The sequence below is a fragment of the Nycticebus coucang genome, chromosome 24 (genome assembly GCF_027406575.1).
Source record: "Nycticebus coucang isolate mNycCou1 chromosome 24, mNycCou1.pri, whole genome shotgun sequence".
Lineage (NCBI taxonomy): Eukaryota > Metazoa > Chordata > Mammalia > Primates > Lorisidae > Nycticebus > Nycticebus coucang.
The window spans coordinates 2,570,756-2,588,666 of NC_069803.1; the positions used below are offsets into that span (position 1 = coordinate 2,570,756).

Sequence of the window (17,911 nt, forward strand, 5' to 3'; positions counted from 1 at the left end):
AGGGTGGGGAGACATGCCAATCGACAGTGAAAATAACGAGCAGAGGTTTCACAGCTTCATGAGCTCCAGGCTCAAAACCAGCAGGAGTTAACATAAAACTCATACAGCAGTTAACATGTTAAGCAGGACTTGGGTTCTAACGTCATCGCCGGAAAAATATTGTTCATAATCAAAATTGCCAACGCAAATCCCTTAGAAAGACACACCATGCCAGAGTCCAGTATACAGTCAACCAATAAGTCCAACCTCTTTTTCTTGCAGCATCATCACCAATGGCATAACAATTCTTTCAGTGAACCTGAAGTAGATAAGCATAATCTAAGGACCACAGGTGAAAAATTCACATCCCTACATATCCCTATCTCCTAACACCACATTCAGTATGAAAAGGCTTAAGAACAGCATACACAAACTGAAAGGTGACAAAGAGGACAGTCACATCTTCCACTTGAACTCTTCAACATGAATAAATGTCATGAAAAGAGGAAACAGCAGACTTTCATATATTAAAACAGCCTTAGCACCAACTGCCATGTATGGAGGACCTGTTTGGGTCCTAGATCAAATAAATCAACTGAAAAACAAAATTATGAATAGTAATAAGCCATTAACATATTTCATTATATTCCTAGTTCTATGGGAAAAAATCATGTAATCACATAAACACTGAGAAGATACATTTAAATATACCAAGGCTTTTGTAATAAAAATCTTCAATAAGAAAAGGAAAAAAATTCTGAAACAACAGGAAAATTATGACATTGAGTAGATATTTGATGGTCTTGAGGAATTATTGTTTTAAAAACTTAGAGGTAGCTGGCAAGATGGCAAATCAGGAAGACTGTCAGGCCAAGCTCTCAGAAAGCAACTTAGAAAGGAGAGTTAGGCAGGTGGTGTTTGGACAGATTTTGCCTGCAGCTGTGGCTCGGGGTACCCTGCGAAGCGGCAGGGTGCTGGTTGCTGTATGTGAACTGGAGCAGTGGGGCAGAGATCTAACATACGAGGCAAGTCTTGTGCCAGTAGTGGCTGGGAGCTGGGGAGGTCGAGATGGGAGGAATCCTTCAGTAGTTTTCAGTTCTGGGGGAAGTCTGCTGATTGCCTAGAAAAGTGGGCAAATCCAAACAGTATACAGCAGCCAGATATGAGGGCTGGCTGGGGCAGACTTGCCACCAGTACAGTGGCAGCAGTAGAGACAGCCCTTCTGGGAAGATCCTGGCAGCAAGTGGTTAGCCATTTTGACAAGGTTGTGAGAAGGTCGTGAGGCCAGGCCCCCTATAGGAACATAGCCATTTTAGTTCTGTCTGCTAGGATCAGTCATGGTAGGCTCAGGGACTCCAGGACCCCATGAGAATTGTTGTCTGGGGGCACAGTGAAACAATGAAGGATTCAGGAGAGATCTGAAGTCACAATCCTACTGATCCTGAATGCTGAGGAAATAACCAGGAAACTACTGTGGACAGTTAAGTTGGGGATCTGGTCCACAACTGGGTTCTAGAAAGAGCTAAACAGCGATGTTGTCTATTGCCTAAAACTACAGCACCACCTGATGTCCTGGCAATATATTGCAATACAAATACTTCCTACTAAAGTTGGACCCTTTAGTAGGAAAAGTGTATATATGTATGTATATACATATATATACATAAAAGTATATGTGTATATGTGTGTATATATACACATATACATATGCATATACAATATACTAATTATATACATATATACATAAAAGTGTGTATGTGTGTATATATACACATATATACATACATATGGTGTGTGTATTTACACATACTTTTATGTATATGTATACATAGTACGTATGTTTTATATATGTATGTATATAATGTGTATACATATGTATATATACACACATACTTTTATGTATATATGTATACATTAGTTTCTTATTTTATTATTTTCTTTTTTCTTCTTGTTAGTATTTTCTCTTCTTTTTGTTTTTTGTTGTTCTTTTGTTTATTTGTTACTGAAGTTGCTTATTTTGGGTTATTTAGAGCTTTTTGATATTTTGTGTTCTGTTTCTTGCTTGTTTGTAGGGTTGTTTCTTTTCTTAACCTCTATTTTTACTTTCATCAAGAACAAGATGGGCGGCGCCTGTGGCTCAGTGAGTAGGGCGCCAGCCCCATATGCCGAGGGTGGCGGGTTCAAGCCCAGCCCCGGCCAAACTGCAACAAAAAATAGCCGGGCGTTGTGGCGGGCGCCTGTAGTCCCAGCTGCTTGGGAGGCTGAGGCAAGAGAATCGCGTAAGCCCAAGAGTTAGAGGTTGCTGTGAGCCGTGCAACGCCACGGCACTCTACCAGAGGGCAGTATAGTGAAACTCTGTCTCTACAAAAAAAAAAAAAAGAACAAGAGCTCCTGTCTTTTTAGGTTATGGTGTTTTAGCCTCATTTATTCTCCCTTCGTATGTCACTCCAGTGCATTCCCTCTTTAGACAGAGACTCTTAGGGCTGGGCATGGTGGCTCCTGAAGTAATCCTAGCACTCTGGGAGGACTAGACAGAGACTCTTCTACCTCTCCCATCTCTCTCACAATCATCACCTCTGCAACAGCTAAGTTATCCCTTCCCTTTTTCTTGTCTTTCTCCTTTCATTCTTCACTCCACTTCCCTCTCTCTCCTCTATTAGATACTATGGTATTTTTAATTTCCTTTATCCATTCTTGTCTTAATATTACTTCTTTTTTTCTTTTTTTTTGCTGAGAGCTGGGGGGGACATAGCTATGGTCTGGTAGGTAGGTCACAGCAGTGATTGGGCTCAAGGGGACTAAGACACCTTTCTACCTCTGGCCCTAGGAAGATAGTATTGGCAAGACCATGCTACAGAATTTTTCTATTTCGTTTTATTCTTTTTTTCTTTTATTTGGCCAGGGCTGGGCTTGAACCCACCATGCTGGTTATATGGGGCCAGCACCCTACTCCTTGAGCCACAGGAGCCGCCCTTTCATTTTATTCTTAATTTTTCCTTAGTGTTTTTTGTTTTAGCTCTGTTCCTTCTCTCCTAGTTTTGGCACAGGAAGAGTCTGGCTCTTCTCAGGCTGGTAAGGACCACCTGATTTCAAGGAAACCTTCCAGTCCAGCCCCCTCAAAACCCTTGAGTTATAAGCACGACCTTAGCACTGTCCTAATCAATACCATTTCTTCCATTACTCTCAGCCTCTCTTCCTGACTCCTTTCTCTCCTGTTCTCCAAGTATTTTTTTCTCTTTCTTTTGTTATTCCTCCTTCCCTTTTTTTTATTTCTCCTTTTTCTTATCTTTTAGTCTTTCTTTCTTTTTTACTCTTTCTTTTCCCCGTTTCTCCCTGCCAGCTCCATACCTTTCTCCCCATTTTGGCCTCACACCGAGAGAGCTCTTCGTCACATAAACTCTAAGACAAGGTAATTTGAAGCAAAGGAGAAACTGAGAAGGAAAAAGGTGCACAAGAAGGGGCATGCTTAAGCCCCAGAGTTGGAGGTTGCTGTGAACTGTGATGCCATAGCACTCTACTGAAGGCGACATAGTGCAACTCTGCCTCAAAAAGAAAAAAAAGAAAGAAATGAAGGAGACAATCAGGGAATGTAAAACAGTAGAAAGTATCAAAAATAGATCAGACCATGGAGAAGAAAGAACATCAGAGTTAGAGGATGAAGTCTTTGAGTTAACACAGGTAGTTACACAGTCAGAAAAGAAGAGAGAAAAAGCAGACCAGGCGCTTAGAGAACTATGAGATGCCATGAAATGTTCAAATGTACAGATAACATGAATCCCTCAAGGGGAAGAAGATTGTCCCAAAGGTATGGAAGCTCTACTGGGGACTACCATAAATGAAAACTTCCCATGTTTTACTAAAGATCCAGACATGTTCCTTTCAGATGGATATCGAACCCTGGATCATCTCTACTCTAACAGAGCCTATCCAAAGTCAAGATGGAGGAGAAAATTCTGCAAGCAGCTAGAATAAGCACCAATTGACGTACAAGGGCAGAGCCATTAGGATGACAGCAGACTTTTCAAGTGAAATTTTCCAAGCCAGGAGAGCATGGTCATCCACCTTCATCATCCTTAAACAAAATAATTTTCAGCCCAGAATCCTATATCTAGCTAAACGTAGCTTCAACATTGATGGAGAGATCAAATTGCAGACATACAAGCCCTGAGGAAATCCCTAACAAGACCAGCTCTACAAGAAATACTTAGAGCTATTCTCAATACTGAACACCACAAAGTACCACCAAAGTAAACACCTAGAAGCCAAAGGCCAGAGCTTAGCTTCTCCAGTGGCACAAAGGATAAAACTATACAACAAACTATCTCATAATAAGATGAACAGAATTCCACTACACTTATGGATACTCTCAATAAGTGTCAATGGATTGAATTCTCCACTGAAGAGGCACAAGCTGACTGACTGGATTAAAAAAACACAAGCTGTCTCCAGGAGACACAAATAGCCCTCAAGGACAAATCAAGACTGGGGTGAAGAGACGGAAGACAATGTTTCAAGCAAATGGAAACCAGAAGAAAGGGGAGGTTGCAATCTTATTCTCAGATACAAGCACATTCAAAGTAACTAAGACAAAGATGGACACTTCATTACTGGTCAAAGGAACAATACAACAAGAAGACATCTCAATATTAAACACTTATGCACCCAACTTAAATGCTCCCAGATTTATGAAACAGATCTCGAGGAGTCTGAGCAATAGACTATCCCATAACACCCTAATAGTCAGAAACTTCAACACCCCTCTGAGAGAACAGGACAGATCTCCAAACAGAAACTAAACAAGGAACAAAGGACTTAAAGTGACCCTAGAACAAATGGGATTTAAAGACACTACATAACACACCATCCCAAAGCAAAAGAATATACTTTTTTCTCATCAGCTCATGGCACATACTCCAAAATAGATCACATCTTAGGATACAAATCAAACCTCAGCAAAATCAAAGGAATAGAAATTATTCCACGTCTCTTCTCAGACCACAAGGCTATAATGGTGCAGCTGAACTCTAAGAAAAATGTTCATCCCCCCACAAAGTCTTGGAAACTAAACAATCTTTTTTTTTTTTTTTTTGGAGACAGAGTCTCACTATGTCACCCTGAGTAGAGTGCCGTGGTGTCACAGTTCACAGCAACCTCAAACTCTTGGGCTTAAGTGATTCTCTTGCCTCAGCCTCCCAAGTAGCTGGGAATACAGGTGCCTGCCACAATGCCCGGCTATTTTTTTGTTGCAATTGTCATTGTTGTTTAGCTGGCCCAGGCCAGTTTTGAACCCATCGGCCTTGGTGCATTTGGCTGGCACCATAACCACTGTGCTTCGGGCACCAAGCTAGAAACTAAACAACCTTATGCTGAATGATAGTTGGGTTCAGGAAGAGCTAAAAGAGGAATTTGTTAATTTCCTCAAACAACAATGAAGACACAAGTTATCAAAAACCTCTGGGATACACCAAAAGCAGTCCTGAGAGGAAAACTTATTACGCTGAAAATAAGTTGAAAAACTTATTTTTTAATACCTTTGAAAAACAGAAAGTGAGCGTGTCAGCACACTCACAAACCATCTATGGAATTGGAAAAAGATGAAAAATCTAACCCTAAACCCAGCAGAAGAAAAGAAATAACCAAAATTAAACCAGAGATTAATGAAATTGAAAATAAAACAATCATTCAGAATATTAACAAAATAAAAAGTTGGTTTTGTGAAAAAGTAAATAAAATAGATAAACCTTTGGTCAGACTAACTAGAAAAAGAAAAGTAAAAGCTCTAGTAACCTCAATCAGGAATGATAAAAGGGAAATAACAACAGATTCCACAGAGATACAAGAGATCATCTCTGAATACTACAAAAAAACTCTACACCCAGAAATTTGACAATGTGGATGATGCCTGTGGCTCAAAGAGTAGGGCGCCAGCCCCACATACTGAAGGTAGTGGGTTCAAACCTGGCCCTGCCCAAAAACTGAAGAAAAAAACAATGTTTTTTTTAAAAAGTTGTGATTATCTAGCATGTCTTCCAACAATTCTTTCCATTCCATCAGCCTTACCAACCTCTCCTCTGGATTACTATGACGCCTTTTCACCTGGTTTCCCTACTCTCACACACTCCTCCTTTCAGCCAGTCTATGTGTTCATTCACTCATTAATTTCCTTAAACCCTTCAGATTTCTCAAATACAGATTAAGATGGATTATTCACATCTAATTTTTCTCAAGATAACACTGTGTATAAAAACGTTCATAACCTCATCTGGTTTGGGACTAAAAAGATACAAACAGGGGTGGTACCTGTGGCTCAAAGGAGTAGGGCACCGGCCCCATATGCTAGAGGTGGCGGGTTCAAACCCGGCCCTGGCCAAAAACTTCAAAAAAAAAAGATAGAAACAGGAAAACATAAATTACATTATATCCAATACAATACATGTCATACTAACAATTTTCAAACCCTTTGCCCATCAACCCCCTTAAATCTCTCTTATATGCCATTTTACACTGTTTAAATGTGGCTTCACAGTATTACATTAATATACCAGAAATGGACTCTAATATTCACAAAGGCACCTATGGGCTAATCCAAAGCATATTTATGACATATCAAAATCGACTGGACTACTCGATTCGAAACCATGTCAAAAGAAATTCATGGTCTTGAAAAAGGCAAGCTTCAAATTACGAGGCAGAAATACCCTTAATCCTAAACCGACTGAGGTATTGGGCTATTTCCCTATCCAAAATAAATCTTTCAATGACCTTCCGTTTTCTCTAATTCCTGAAAACATAAGCTTAAATATTAAATTTATGGTAAATACTTTCATTTTTGATTATAGTAATCTGTTCAAATTACTAGGACAGTCACTCTAAAAGTGGTGGCAAGAACGGACAAAATGATCTCAGTGTACAATAAATAAAAAGTAAAGCAGCCAGGCACAGTGGCACAGGCCTATAATCCCAGCACTCTAGGAGGCTGAAGTGGAAGGGTTACTTGAGATCAGAAGTCTGAGACCAGCGTGCACAAGAGCAAGACTCATCACTACAAAAACTAGGGTGAGACAGGAGGATCACGTGGGCCCAAGAGTTTGAAGTTGCTATGAGCTATGATTAGACCACTGCACTCTAGTTACAGTAATAGAGTGTTTCAAAAAGAAAAAAAAAAAAAAAAAGTAAATCATCCTCTATATTTCTTTGCAATTTCCTGGGACTCTATAATTATTTCAAAATAAAAAGTTTCTTTAAGTAAATCATTACATACAAAAACATATATGCTGATCACAGACAGTTGTTACACTAGAAGCTAAACAATAATACAACCAAACTGAAATTTTTTCATCACAACTCAGAAGCAAACATCACAGAGAAAAAGAAATACCTCACAAGAAAAGCTTCTGTACAGCTAAGGAGACAACAACCAAAGCAAATAGACAACCTACACAATGGGAAAGGATATCTGCATATTTTGAATCATACAAAAGCTTGATAACTAGGATCTATAGAGAACTCAAATTAATCCACAAGAAAAAAGCCAACAATCCCATGTATCAGTGGGCAAGAGACATGAATAGGACCTTCTCTAAATAAGACAGATGAATGGCTAACAAACATATGAAAAAATGCTCATCATCCCTAATTATTAAGAAAATGCAAATCAAAACCACCCTGAGATACCATCTAACCCCAGTGAGAATGGCCCATATCACAAAATCTCAAAACTGCAGATGCTGGTGTGAATGTGGAGAGAAGGGAACACTTTTACACTGCTGGTGGAACTGCAAACTATTACAGCCTTTTCAGAAGGAAGTATGGAGAACCCTCAAAGAACTCAAGCTAGACCTCCCATTTGATCCTGCAATCCCATTACTGGGCATCTACCCAGAAGGAAAAAAAATCCTTTTACCCCAAGGACATTTGTACTAACTGTTTATCACAGCTCAATTTGCAATCACCAAAATGTGGAAACAGCCTAAATGCCCACCAACCCAGGAATGGACTAACAAGCTGTTGTACATGTATACCATGGAATACTATTCAGCCATTAAAAAAGATGGAAACTGGGCGGCACCTGTAGCTCAGTCAGTAAGGCGCCAGCCCCACATGCCGAGGGTGAAGGGTTCAAACCCGGCTCCGGCCAAACTGCAACCAACAAATAGCCGGGCGTTGTGGCGGGCGCCTGTAGTCCCAGCTACTCGGGAGGCTGAGGCAAGAGAATAGCTTAAGCCCAGGAGTTGGAGGTTGCTGTGAGCTGTGTGAGGCCATGGCACTCTACCGAGGGCCATAAAGTGAGACTCTGTCTCTACAAAAAAAAAAAAAAAAAGATGGAAACTTTACATCCTTTGTATTAACCTAGATGGAAGTGAAATACATTATTCTTAGTAAAGCATCACAAGAATGGAGAAGCACGAATCCTACGTATTCAATTTGATATGAGGACAATTAATGACCTAGTACATGGTGGGGATGGGGATGAGGGTGGGGGAAGGAAAGAGCGGAGGGAGGGAGGTGGGAGAAGAGGAGAGCAGAGAGAGGGAAGGACGGAGGGGTGGGGGTGAGTGATGGTGTGTGACACACCTTTTGGGGGCGGGACACAATTATAAGAGGGACTTTACCTAACAAATGCAATCAATGTAACCTGGTTCTTTGTACCCTCAATGAGTCCCAAACAATAAAAATAATAATAATAGGCTCAGCGCCTGTAGCACTGTGGTTAAGGCACCAGCCCCATACACTGAGACTGGCAGGTTCAAACCTGGCCCAGGCCAGCTAAACAACAATGACAACTGCAACAAAAAATAGCCAGGGGTTGTGGCAGGTGCCTGTAGTCCCTGCTACTCGGGAGGCTGAGGCAAGAGAATCACTTAAGCTCAAGCGTTGGAGTTGCTGTGAGCTGTGATGCCATAGCCCTCTACCAAGGGTGAGACTCTGTCTCGAAAATAATAATAATAAAATCCAAAAAAAAGAAAAGAAATACCTCACAAAAGAGAACATCTGTAGTTCTTATGGGCAAATGGATATTTAAAGAGTTTTCATCTTTAAACTTCAATGTTAAGTGGCTTTAAGATCACACGTCTAGTTTCAGGGCAGGACTTAAAACCAAGTGATTGGTCTTCTATGAATCTTTCACCCAAATTGCCAGTGAAGAAGAATTAAAAAACAAATATAGGAATAGAAGATACAACTTTCTTCCTTTCGGTCCCATTTTAAAACACAGTTCTTATTTTGAAAACCAAAATGCCACAATTAATCATTTCTTTTTAAAAGCCTTCAAAATTATAGTACCCTAATATAACTTCTATATTTAAGAGCTATTATTCTGATACTGACTTCTTCCCTTTAAAATCCAAGAATCTACTTTCTGAATTAAAACCATGCCATAAAGAGTTCCAAAACATCATAACAAAAGCACATATTTGGGGAGTGCCATTTGAAAACATACTAAATGTATGAGTATCTTCCCTCTTATTTTTTTTAAATTCCTTTATTTTCTCTAGTTCTGGCTTTTTCTTTTTTCCTGTTCCTAGCCTTCTACATGGATATTTCCCAAATTACCTTTAATTTATTTTTTAATTCCAAAGAGTAGCACCTTCTCATGGAAACCAAAATTAGATTTTTCACATTACTATAAAGAAAGTGCATTTCTTTTTGTGAAACAAAGCCTCACTCACTTGCCTGGGGTTGAGTGCCAGGGTGTCATAGCTCAAAGCAACCTCAAACTATTGGGCTCAAGCCATCCTCTTGTCTCAGCTTTCTATGTTGCTTTCTCCTGCTACAAAATCTGGGTAATTTTTCTGCTTTTACTAGAGATGGAATCTCTCTTTGCTAAGGCTGATCTCAAACTCCTGAGCTCAGGTGATCCATCCACCTCAGCCTCCCAGAGCACTAGGATTACAGGTGTGAGCCACCATGCCCACCAATATAAAAAAAGTACATTAACATTATTTGTACAAAGATTTAACCTCAGCACTACTGACATTTTTTGCCAGGAAACTCTTTGTGGTAGTGTGTCGTAAGACATTTGATAGCATCCCTGGCCTCTACCCACTAGATACCAAAAGCATCCCCCAGTTACAACAACTAAAATTAGTTCTCAAACGCATTTTTGGGACAAAGTATCACTGAGTCAAAAAACACTGGTATAAAGATGTAGTTCACATGAGCTAAAGAAAAGCCCGATGCAGCAGAAAAGGAAATTGTCAAGGCTGAAAAAAACAAGTAAGAGGAAGATGAAGAAGATGATGATGAATTAGTTGGTTCTAGTCTAGTTTTTCTTCCTTGTCCATAAAGCATTTAACCCCCGTATACAACTCACTCCTTTTAAAGAAAAAATCTTAAATGTGAAAAAAAAAAAGATATAATTCACAATGAAAATGAAATCTTACTATGATCAACTCTGCGGGGAATACAAACTACTATATTAGAATTTGACAGAAAAACATACTGTCAAAAATCACAATACCAGAAAACATGGGTTAAAGATAAAAATAAGAGTTGAAGGCCGGGCGAGGTGGCTCATTCCTGAATCCTAGCACCCAGGGAGGCCAAGGTGGGTGGTTTGCCTGAGCTCACAGGTTTGAGACCAACATTAGCAAGAGCAAGACCCAAGAATTTGAGGTTGCTGTGAGCTATGACGCCAGAGAACTCTACCAAGGGTGACAAAGTAAGACTCTTTCTCAAAAAAAAAAATGTGGCTCAACTCGTAATTGCTAAATCGTGGAAGCAACCCAAGTAAGTGCCCATCAACCCATGAATGGATCAACAAACTGTGGCATATGTACACCATGCAATATTATTCAGCCATTAAAAAAGATGGAGACTGGGCAGTGCCTGTGGCTCAGTCAGTAAGGCGCCGGCCCCATATACTGAGGGTGGCGGGTTCAAACCCGGCCCAGGCCAAACTGCAACCAAAAAATAGCCGGGCGTTGTAAAGGGGCCCCTATAGTCCCAGCTACTCGGGAGGCTGAGGCAAGAGAATTGCTTAAGCCCAGGAGTTGGAGGTTGCCGTGAGCCGTGTGAGGCCACGGCACTCTACCGAGGGCCATAAAGTGAGACTCTGTCTCTACAAAAAAAAGAGTTAAAAAAAAAAAAAAGATGGAGACTTTACATCTTTTACATTTACCTGGATGGAACTGAAATACGTTCTTCTTAGTAAAGTGTATCAAGAATGAAAAAATAAATATCCAATGTACTCCATACTATTAGGAAATCAATACATAAACAATTACATGTTCCTAAGAACAATAAAACACTATTATAGTCCAGTTAGGGGCAGAGGGAAGTGGGAGGAGGAGGAGGGAAGACTTAAGAGAGAAGGAGGGAGGGCGTGAGGCAGGCTCTCGCCTAATGTGCACATAGAGAAGGTATATAATATGCTTCCTGGGAGAGGGGCTCATCTACAAATGGAACTTTAACCTGGAAATGAGAACAATGTAACCTAAATATTGCACCCTCATTTTAATTTGAATAAAGTTTAAAAAAAAAAAAAAGAATTGAAACATGAACTGTAAGATGTCCTAAATTTAGTAAAAGAAAAGAAAAGGCATTAGTTGCACTTCTTTCTTCCTGTAACTCCTTAGATCTTTCTATACACAGTACAGCATTTTAGAGGAAGTATAAATAACTATAAGTAGAAGGAAAAAAGTTAAAAGAATTTTATCTAATTGCAAACCAAACAAATGTCAACTCCAAACCATGGGCCTTTCTCCTTCCTGCCTGCCTTTTATATAAACAGTCACCTTTAATTGTAGAAAATAAACCTGGGCTCCTTGTTCAGAATGAATAAGATAATTTTGTGGACCAAAGTATTTCTTAAAGAGAAATCAGTGCAATTAGATCCACAAAGTACTGTTATTCTGAGCCACATATTTTCATTTTAGTACTCACAAAGTCAATCTCAAATAAACACATATTACTTATTAATAAACTACTTCAAATACATTTAGTAATATTGTCTACTGTTAGGTCTCACCTACACTCTGACATCTGTTGAATGTCACACTTTACATTTAAAAAGAAACTGCTTCTGTTTGTTTTGACATGTCCCTTTAAGAAAAACACCAGCCATTTATAAGATTTAATGCCCTAGAGAATTTAAGATCCTCCAACAAAGACTTTAAGTCCCTTGAGACCAAGAGCTGTCTTATCCATCATACTATTTCCTGCACTGGTACAGTAAATATTCAATGAAATATATGTTGAGTAAGCAATCGCTTCTGATTTTTACAGCTATACATAACAGTTTTCGTAGTTGTAATTATCAGGCACAAATTAAAGTGAGCCTTACTTGCTATGATTAACGTGTATTCTATCAGCTTTTCTGTAAGTCCACGTGGCCTACACATTTCATCTTCTTTTTTTTTGAGACAGAGTCTCATTATGTTTCCCTCGGTTGAGTGCTATGATGTCATAGCTCACAGCAGCCTCAAACTCCTGGGCTCAAATGATTCTCTTGTCTTAGCCTCCCAAGTAGCTGGAACTACAGGCGCCCGCCACAATGCCCAGCTATTTTTTTTTTTTTGTAGAGACAGAGTCTCACTCTATGGCCCTCGGTAGAGTGCCGTGGCCTCACACAGCTCACAGCAACCTCCAACTCCTGGGTTTAAGCGATTCTCTTGCCTCAGCCTCCCGAGTAGCTGGGACTACAGGAGCCCGCCACAACGCCCGCCTATTTTTTGATTGCAGTTTGGCCGGGGCCGGGTTTGAACCCGCCACCCTCGGCATATGGGTCCGGCGCCCTACTGACTGAGCCACAGGTGCCGCCCCCATGCCCAGCTATTTTTAGAGAAGAGGTCTTGCTCTTGCTCAGGTTGGTCTGGAACTCCTGAGCTCAGGCAATCCACCCACCTCAGCCTCCCAGACTGCTAGGATTACAGGTGTGAGCTACCATGCCCGGCCATTTCATCATTTTAATAGCAACACCATACTCCATTATACAGCTGTTCCACATACTGGTTAACCACTTTTTTCAAGCAGATGGGATGAAAGCTCAGGCCCAGGGAATATTCACAGGAGAATTAGAAAGTGTCAGGGAGGCTAATGAAAAGGAAGCTTGCCAGGGATCTACTTGCATGAGGGTGCTAAGGAGCTACAAAAGGAAGAGAGACAAAAAAATCCTAAATGAATTAAATCACAAAAATTTAATTGAAAGAAAAATGCGGCAAAAGTTAGGGGACATTTCCTAACCTTTTAAGAGGTTTTAAAAGGTGTATAAGAATGAGTTTTAAAAAATAAATAAAAATAAATAAATAAATAAAAATTAAAAATAAAAAATGGGTTTTGCCCTACGATATATGTTTGGTGATATCATTTTCTTCACTATAGCTGTGGTGTCCTAATTCTTATGTTAAAATAAAGATATACAAATCCAAAAACAACTGTATATTTAAAAGCTGGCCAAATGAAGTGAACTTCTCAGGTTCCCTAACTCACTCTTAAAAGATGTGATTCAAGCACAATATGATCACTTTGGACAAATGCCCTGACCCAACAAAGAAAACTGCAATGCAACTTTAGAATCATTCAAAGGAAATGAGAAATTAGTTACAGAGATACCAAGAGGACTATGCTAATTTATGAGGCAGTCTCTGATTATATAACACTGATTCAAAGGATGGCTTAATTACAAGGCTCCAGTATACAATAGGTATCAAAGACAAAAAAGAAATATCATGAGGCTACTAATGTCACATGTTTGAGCTTGGGGATATTTCAAGAAAAATCTTCCAGTTACTTACAGCTTGCATCCTTAGAGGGATTCTATAACAAACTCTTTTCTAAATCAGGATTTTTAACAAATAACAAATATGTTTTTTGAAGGCCAGGCAAGGTGGTTCACGCCTGCAATCCTGGCACTCTGGGAGGCTGAGGCAGGAGGATGGGTTGATCTCCGGAGTTGGAGACCAGCTTGAGCAAGAGTCTACTAAAAATAGAAAAACCAGGCTCAGCACCTGTAGCTCAGCTGCTAGGGTGCCAGCCACATACACTGGAGCTGGCAGGTTTGAACCCAGCAAGGGCCTGCCAAACGACAATAACAACTACAACCAAAAAAATAGCCGGGAATTGTGGCAGGTGCCTATAGTTCCAGCTACTTGGGAGGCTGAGGCAAGAGAATTGCTTAAGCCCAAGAGATTAAGGTTGCTGTGAGCTGTGATGCCATAGCACACTACCAAGGGTGACACGGGGAGACTCTGTCTCAAAAAAAAAGAAAGAAAAGAAAGAAACAAACTAGCCTGCCGTGGTGGCAGGTGCCTGTAGTCCCAGCTTCTCAGGATGCTAAGGCAGGAGAATCACTTGAACCCATAAGTTTGAGGTTGCTATGAGCTAGGATAATGCCACCATACTCTAGCCTGGGCAACAGAGTGAGACTCTGTCTCAAAAAAAGTGCTTTTTGAAAACCAAACAACTCGTTTTGTATATATTTCAATTATAAATGCTTTCTTTTTCACTTATTTGAAAACCATCTTTAAATTTAAAAGACAATTCTCCTACACACAAACATGTCACATGCACAAACATGTCAAATTCAAATAGTTTGCAGGTATCCAAAAGTAAATTAGTACAGACTTAAGTTCTTATTGTATAGTTCATTTTACAGTGATTCACCATGAGTGAATTTTTAAATTCATTTTCTTTAGAATGACAGTCTTAGTTTTAAAAACATTTCTAAGTCTATGCATCATAATAACCACCTCAGAAAACCACAAGTAAGTTTAGTACCTCATTCTTTGTTATTTTTTTACAATGATACAAAGTTACCTTTGTTAGCCAGAGTGTCTTAAAAAAAAAAAAAGGGTTTATTATAAGTCACCTGTTTGGAAATTTAACTGCATTTCCTCCTTGACACGTGATAAATGGTAGTAAAATTCCTACCAAAACCTACTAAAATCTAATGTAACTCATGTAAGTGGTACTTACTGAGTCCTCAAATTCCTTTTTCATTAGGGGGAAATTGTTTCAGTGCAAGTTTTAAACATCCTGTATTGCAAAAATTAAGTCAGCTGATTTTGAACTAACATTCCCTTGGGGAAACATGAGCTGACTCACTGCATACTTAACACAAAAGCCTCTTAACTGGTCTCCCAGCCTCTAGTCTCTCCCTTTTAGATTCTATCATGTGGCCGGTTTTCCTAACCAAAGATGCAATTAAGTCACACCCTTACTTAAAAACCTTCACTGCCCAAAGGACTTCCTGCAGGGTAAAGTCCAAACCCCTTAGGTGGGCACAGAACCTTCTACCTTAGTTTCACCTTCCATTCCTCCCTTTCATACTGATGGCCTGAAGTCATAATGACATTTTCAGCATTTCCTAACAGTCAAGTTCTTTTGCACAGACCCCAAACTCTTGCAAAAACTATGTTCTGCTTAGAATGAGTTCCTACCCTTTCACTTGAAAATTTTACCAAGATAGCCCAGTTTAATATCATTTTTTATATAAATCCTTCCCCAGCGTCTCTCATATATATACATTTACCACATATGTAAATGTATATATGCCCCTCCACAAGCACTAAGCCTGGTGTTTGTAGGACTTTCATATAACGCTTGATTAAGTGAGGAAATGGCCATAACTGAAGCAACTGCTTAAGACCCTAAGGATATTCTACCCTGTATGCAAGTATAATTAACATATACATTAATATTAAAAATATAGTCTTAGGCTGGACGTGGTGGCTCATGCCTGTAATCCCAGCACTCTGGGAGGCCATGGTGGGTGGATCGCCTGAGCTCATGAGTTGGAGACCAGCCTGACCCAGAGCAAGACCCCATCTCTAAAAATAGCTGGGCTTTGTGCCCGGTGCCTGTAGCCCCAGCTACTCAGAAGGCTGAGGCAAGGGTAAGAGGATTGCTTGCACCCCAGAATTTGAGGTTGCTGTGAGCTATGACAACAGGGCACTCTACCCAGCATGACAAAGTGAGACTCTGTCTAAATAAATAAATAAATAAATAAACAAACAAATTTTTTTGAGAGAGAGAGTCTCACTCCATCACCCTTGGTAGAGTACCCTGTTGTCATAGCTCACAGCAACCTCAAACTCTTAGGCTTAAGCGATTCCCTTGCCTCAGCCTCCCAAGTAGCTGGGACTACAGGCACCAGCCACAACAACCGGCTATTGTTGTTGTTTAGCAGGCCCGGGCCAGGTTGGAACCCACCAGCCCCCCATAAACAAAATAGTCTTATTTACATTGACCAACACACAAAATCACAGGTTAGTAAAATTCCAGATGTATAATCTACTTCACCTTATATATTAGTGAACATTAACCATTTAGAATACGACAGGAAAAGTATTTTAAGAAGAAAAGATTTGGCGGTTTCCTATTTAACTTCCCAACTGGGGCAATTATGTTTGATTTTAAAAGAAGGCAAAGATAAGAAATGCAATTAGCATCCTGAAGGTCAGCAGTCCTACACCGAAATTTTCTATCATCACCTTTGAATAATTCTCTAAGCAATGATTTGGTTAAAAAAAAAATCCATTTCTCCGTTATACTCTATCGCCGACAGAGAGCCAAAATACAGCCATACAAACAATAATTAACAGAAAAGCCAACATAAATAAAGCAGTTGTTTCCGGCAAGAAGCTGGGGTGTTGACAATTTTTTTCCACTATGTTTGGGCATCTCCAATGTAAGCATCTTATATTACATACTCAAGGGAAGTTACAATTCAAAAATGATTTCACGTAAGTGAGTTCATTCTTACCATAATCCTGAGTTAAAAAGAGCAGGACTATCTGGATTCAAGACAACACGAACTCAGATAAAAGACCGACTGGCTATAAAAATGTAGCACCTTGCTTCCAAAAAAAAGTGTTCTCAATACAACAAAAGCGGCCGGAGAAAAATTAGCGCCCTCCCAACCCTTTATCCCATTCCCTAAATTCAGTTCTGTGGACCTGCCGGTGATTCTACTAATAAAATGACGCTCAAAATCTCAAGTCAGGATAACCTGACGAAAAGTTCCATCTCTCAGCCTCTTTCCAAGTGACATTAACTTCATAAGCAGAAGCAAGCTGCTTTGCTCACAGCATTTTGAACTTGAACAGCCTCCGGCGCGTACTCAGCCGCCAGGGCTCTCTGCCAATTCCGAGGTCAGCGTCGGACCCACGGCAGCCCCTGGACAGTCTGGAGCGACCCGGCTTTGCGCGCGATGGGGGTGAGGTGCAGAGCCAAAGGCCCCGCCGAGAGCGAGGCGGAGGAAATGCAAGCAGACGGGAGCCCAGAGCCAAGAGGGGTTCGGGGAGCCAGACGTGTGAGCACTGCCCACACAGGTCCGGAGCGGCTTGGCCTCCCGACCCCGGGGCCGGCACCACAGGCTAAAGCCGAGCTCCCCAGCCCCAGGAAACAGCACTCCCAAAGGACTCTGGGGGCGGACACCCACCTGGCCGCGCCCCACCGAGGACTGGGCCCATCAAGCCAAACAACAGCAACCACTGGAAACGGCGGGTCGCAAAAGGCGACCCCGCGCCCGACCCCATTTTGGCCGACTCCGCAGGCTCCACTCAACAGTCGGTCGCCTCTGCCTCCGCCTGTTCCATCATTTTCCTACCCCGCCGGGGCCCCAGAACTAGCCGGGAGGCGCGCGCCCGCGAAAGAGCACGCGCGCGGCAGTGACGTAACTTGGCCCTCAGGCCGAGCTCGCTCCCGACAGCACGCTCCCTACCCTGACGTAGGGAAAAATCTAGTGCCCAGCCGCAAAATGGTATTTCCAAATCCGCTTCCACAACCCTTACTCTCCTGCCCCGCCCTGTCACTACCCGCCCCGAGGCCCGCCCCCTTCGCTGAGGTAGGGAAACCATCATTAGAGGAAGCACCCGGAGCAAAAGAGGAGGAGTGTGAGACTCAAAGGAGGAATTGGGCAGGCGAAGCCCCGCCCCTCTGCTCGGCCCTTTCTGGTTGGTGGGTGGGTGTGAGTGGAGGTCAGAGCTGCGCG

General features: G+C 41.1%; 1 protein-coding gene across 1 annotated transcript in view; it reads right to left on the bottom strand.

The window, feature by feature from the left end:
• The window catches only part of ADAM9 (ADAM metallopeptidase domain 9), a 154,241-nt gene extending 136,549 nt beyond the window's left edge, over positions 1-17,692 (bottom strand). The window contains exon 1 of the mRNA XM_053578640.1: positions 17,360-17,692. Within this exon, the coding sequence (XP_053434615.1) occupies positions 17,360-17,456 (97 nt within the window). The 5' untranslated portion in view covers positions 17,457-17,692. The remainder of the gene's footprint in view (positions 1-17,359) is intronic.
• Positions 17,693-17,911: the final 219 nt, after the last annotated feature.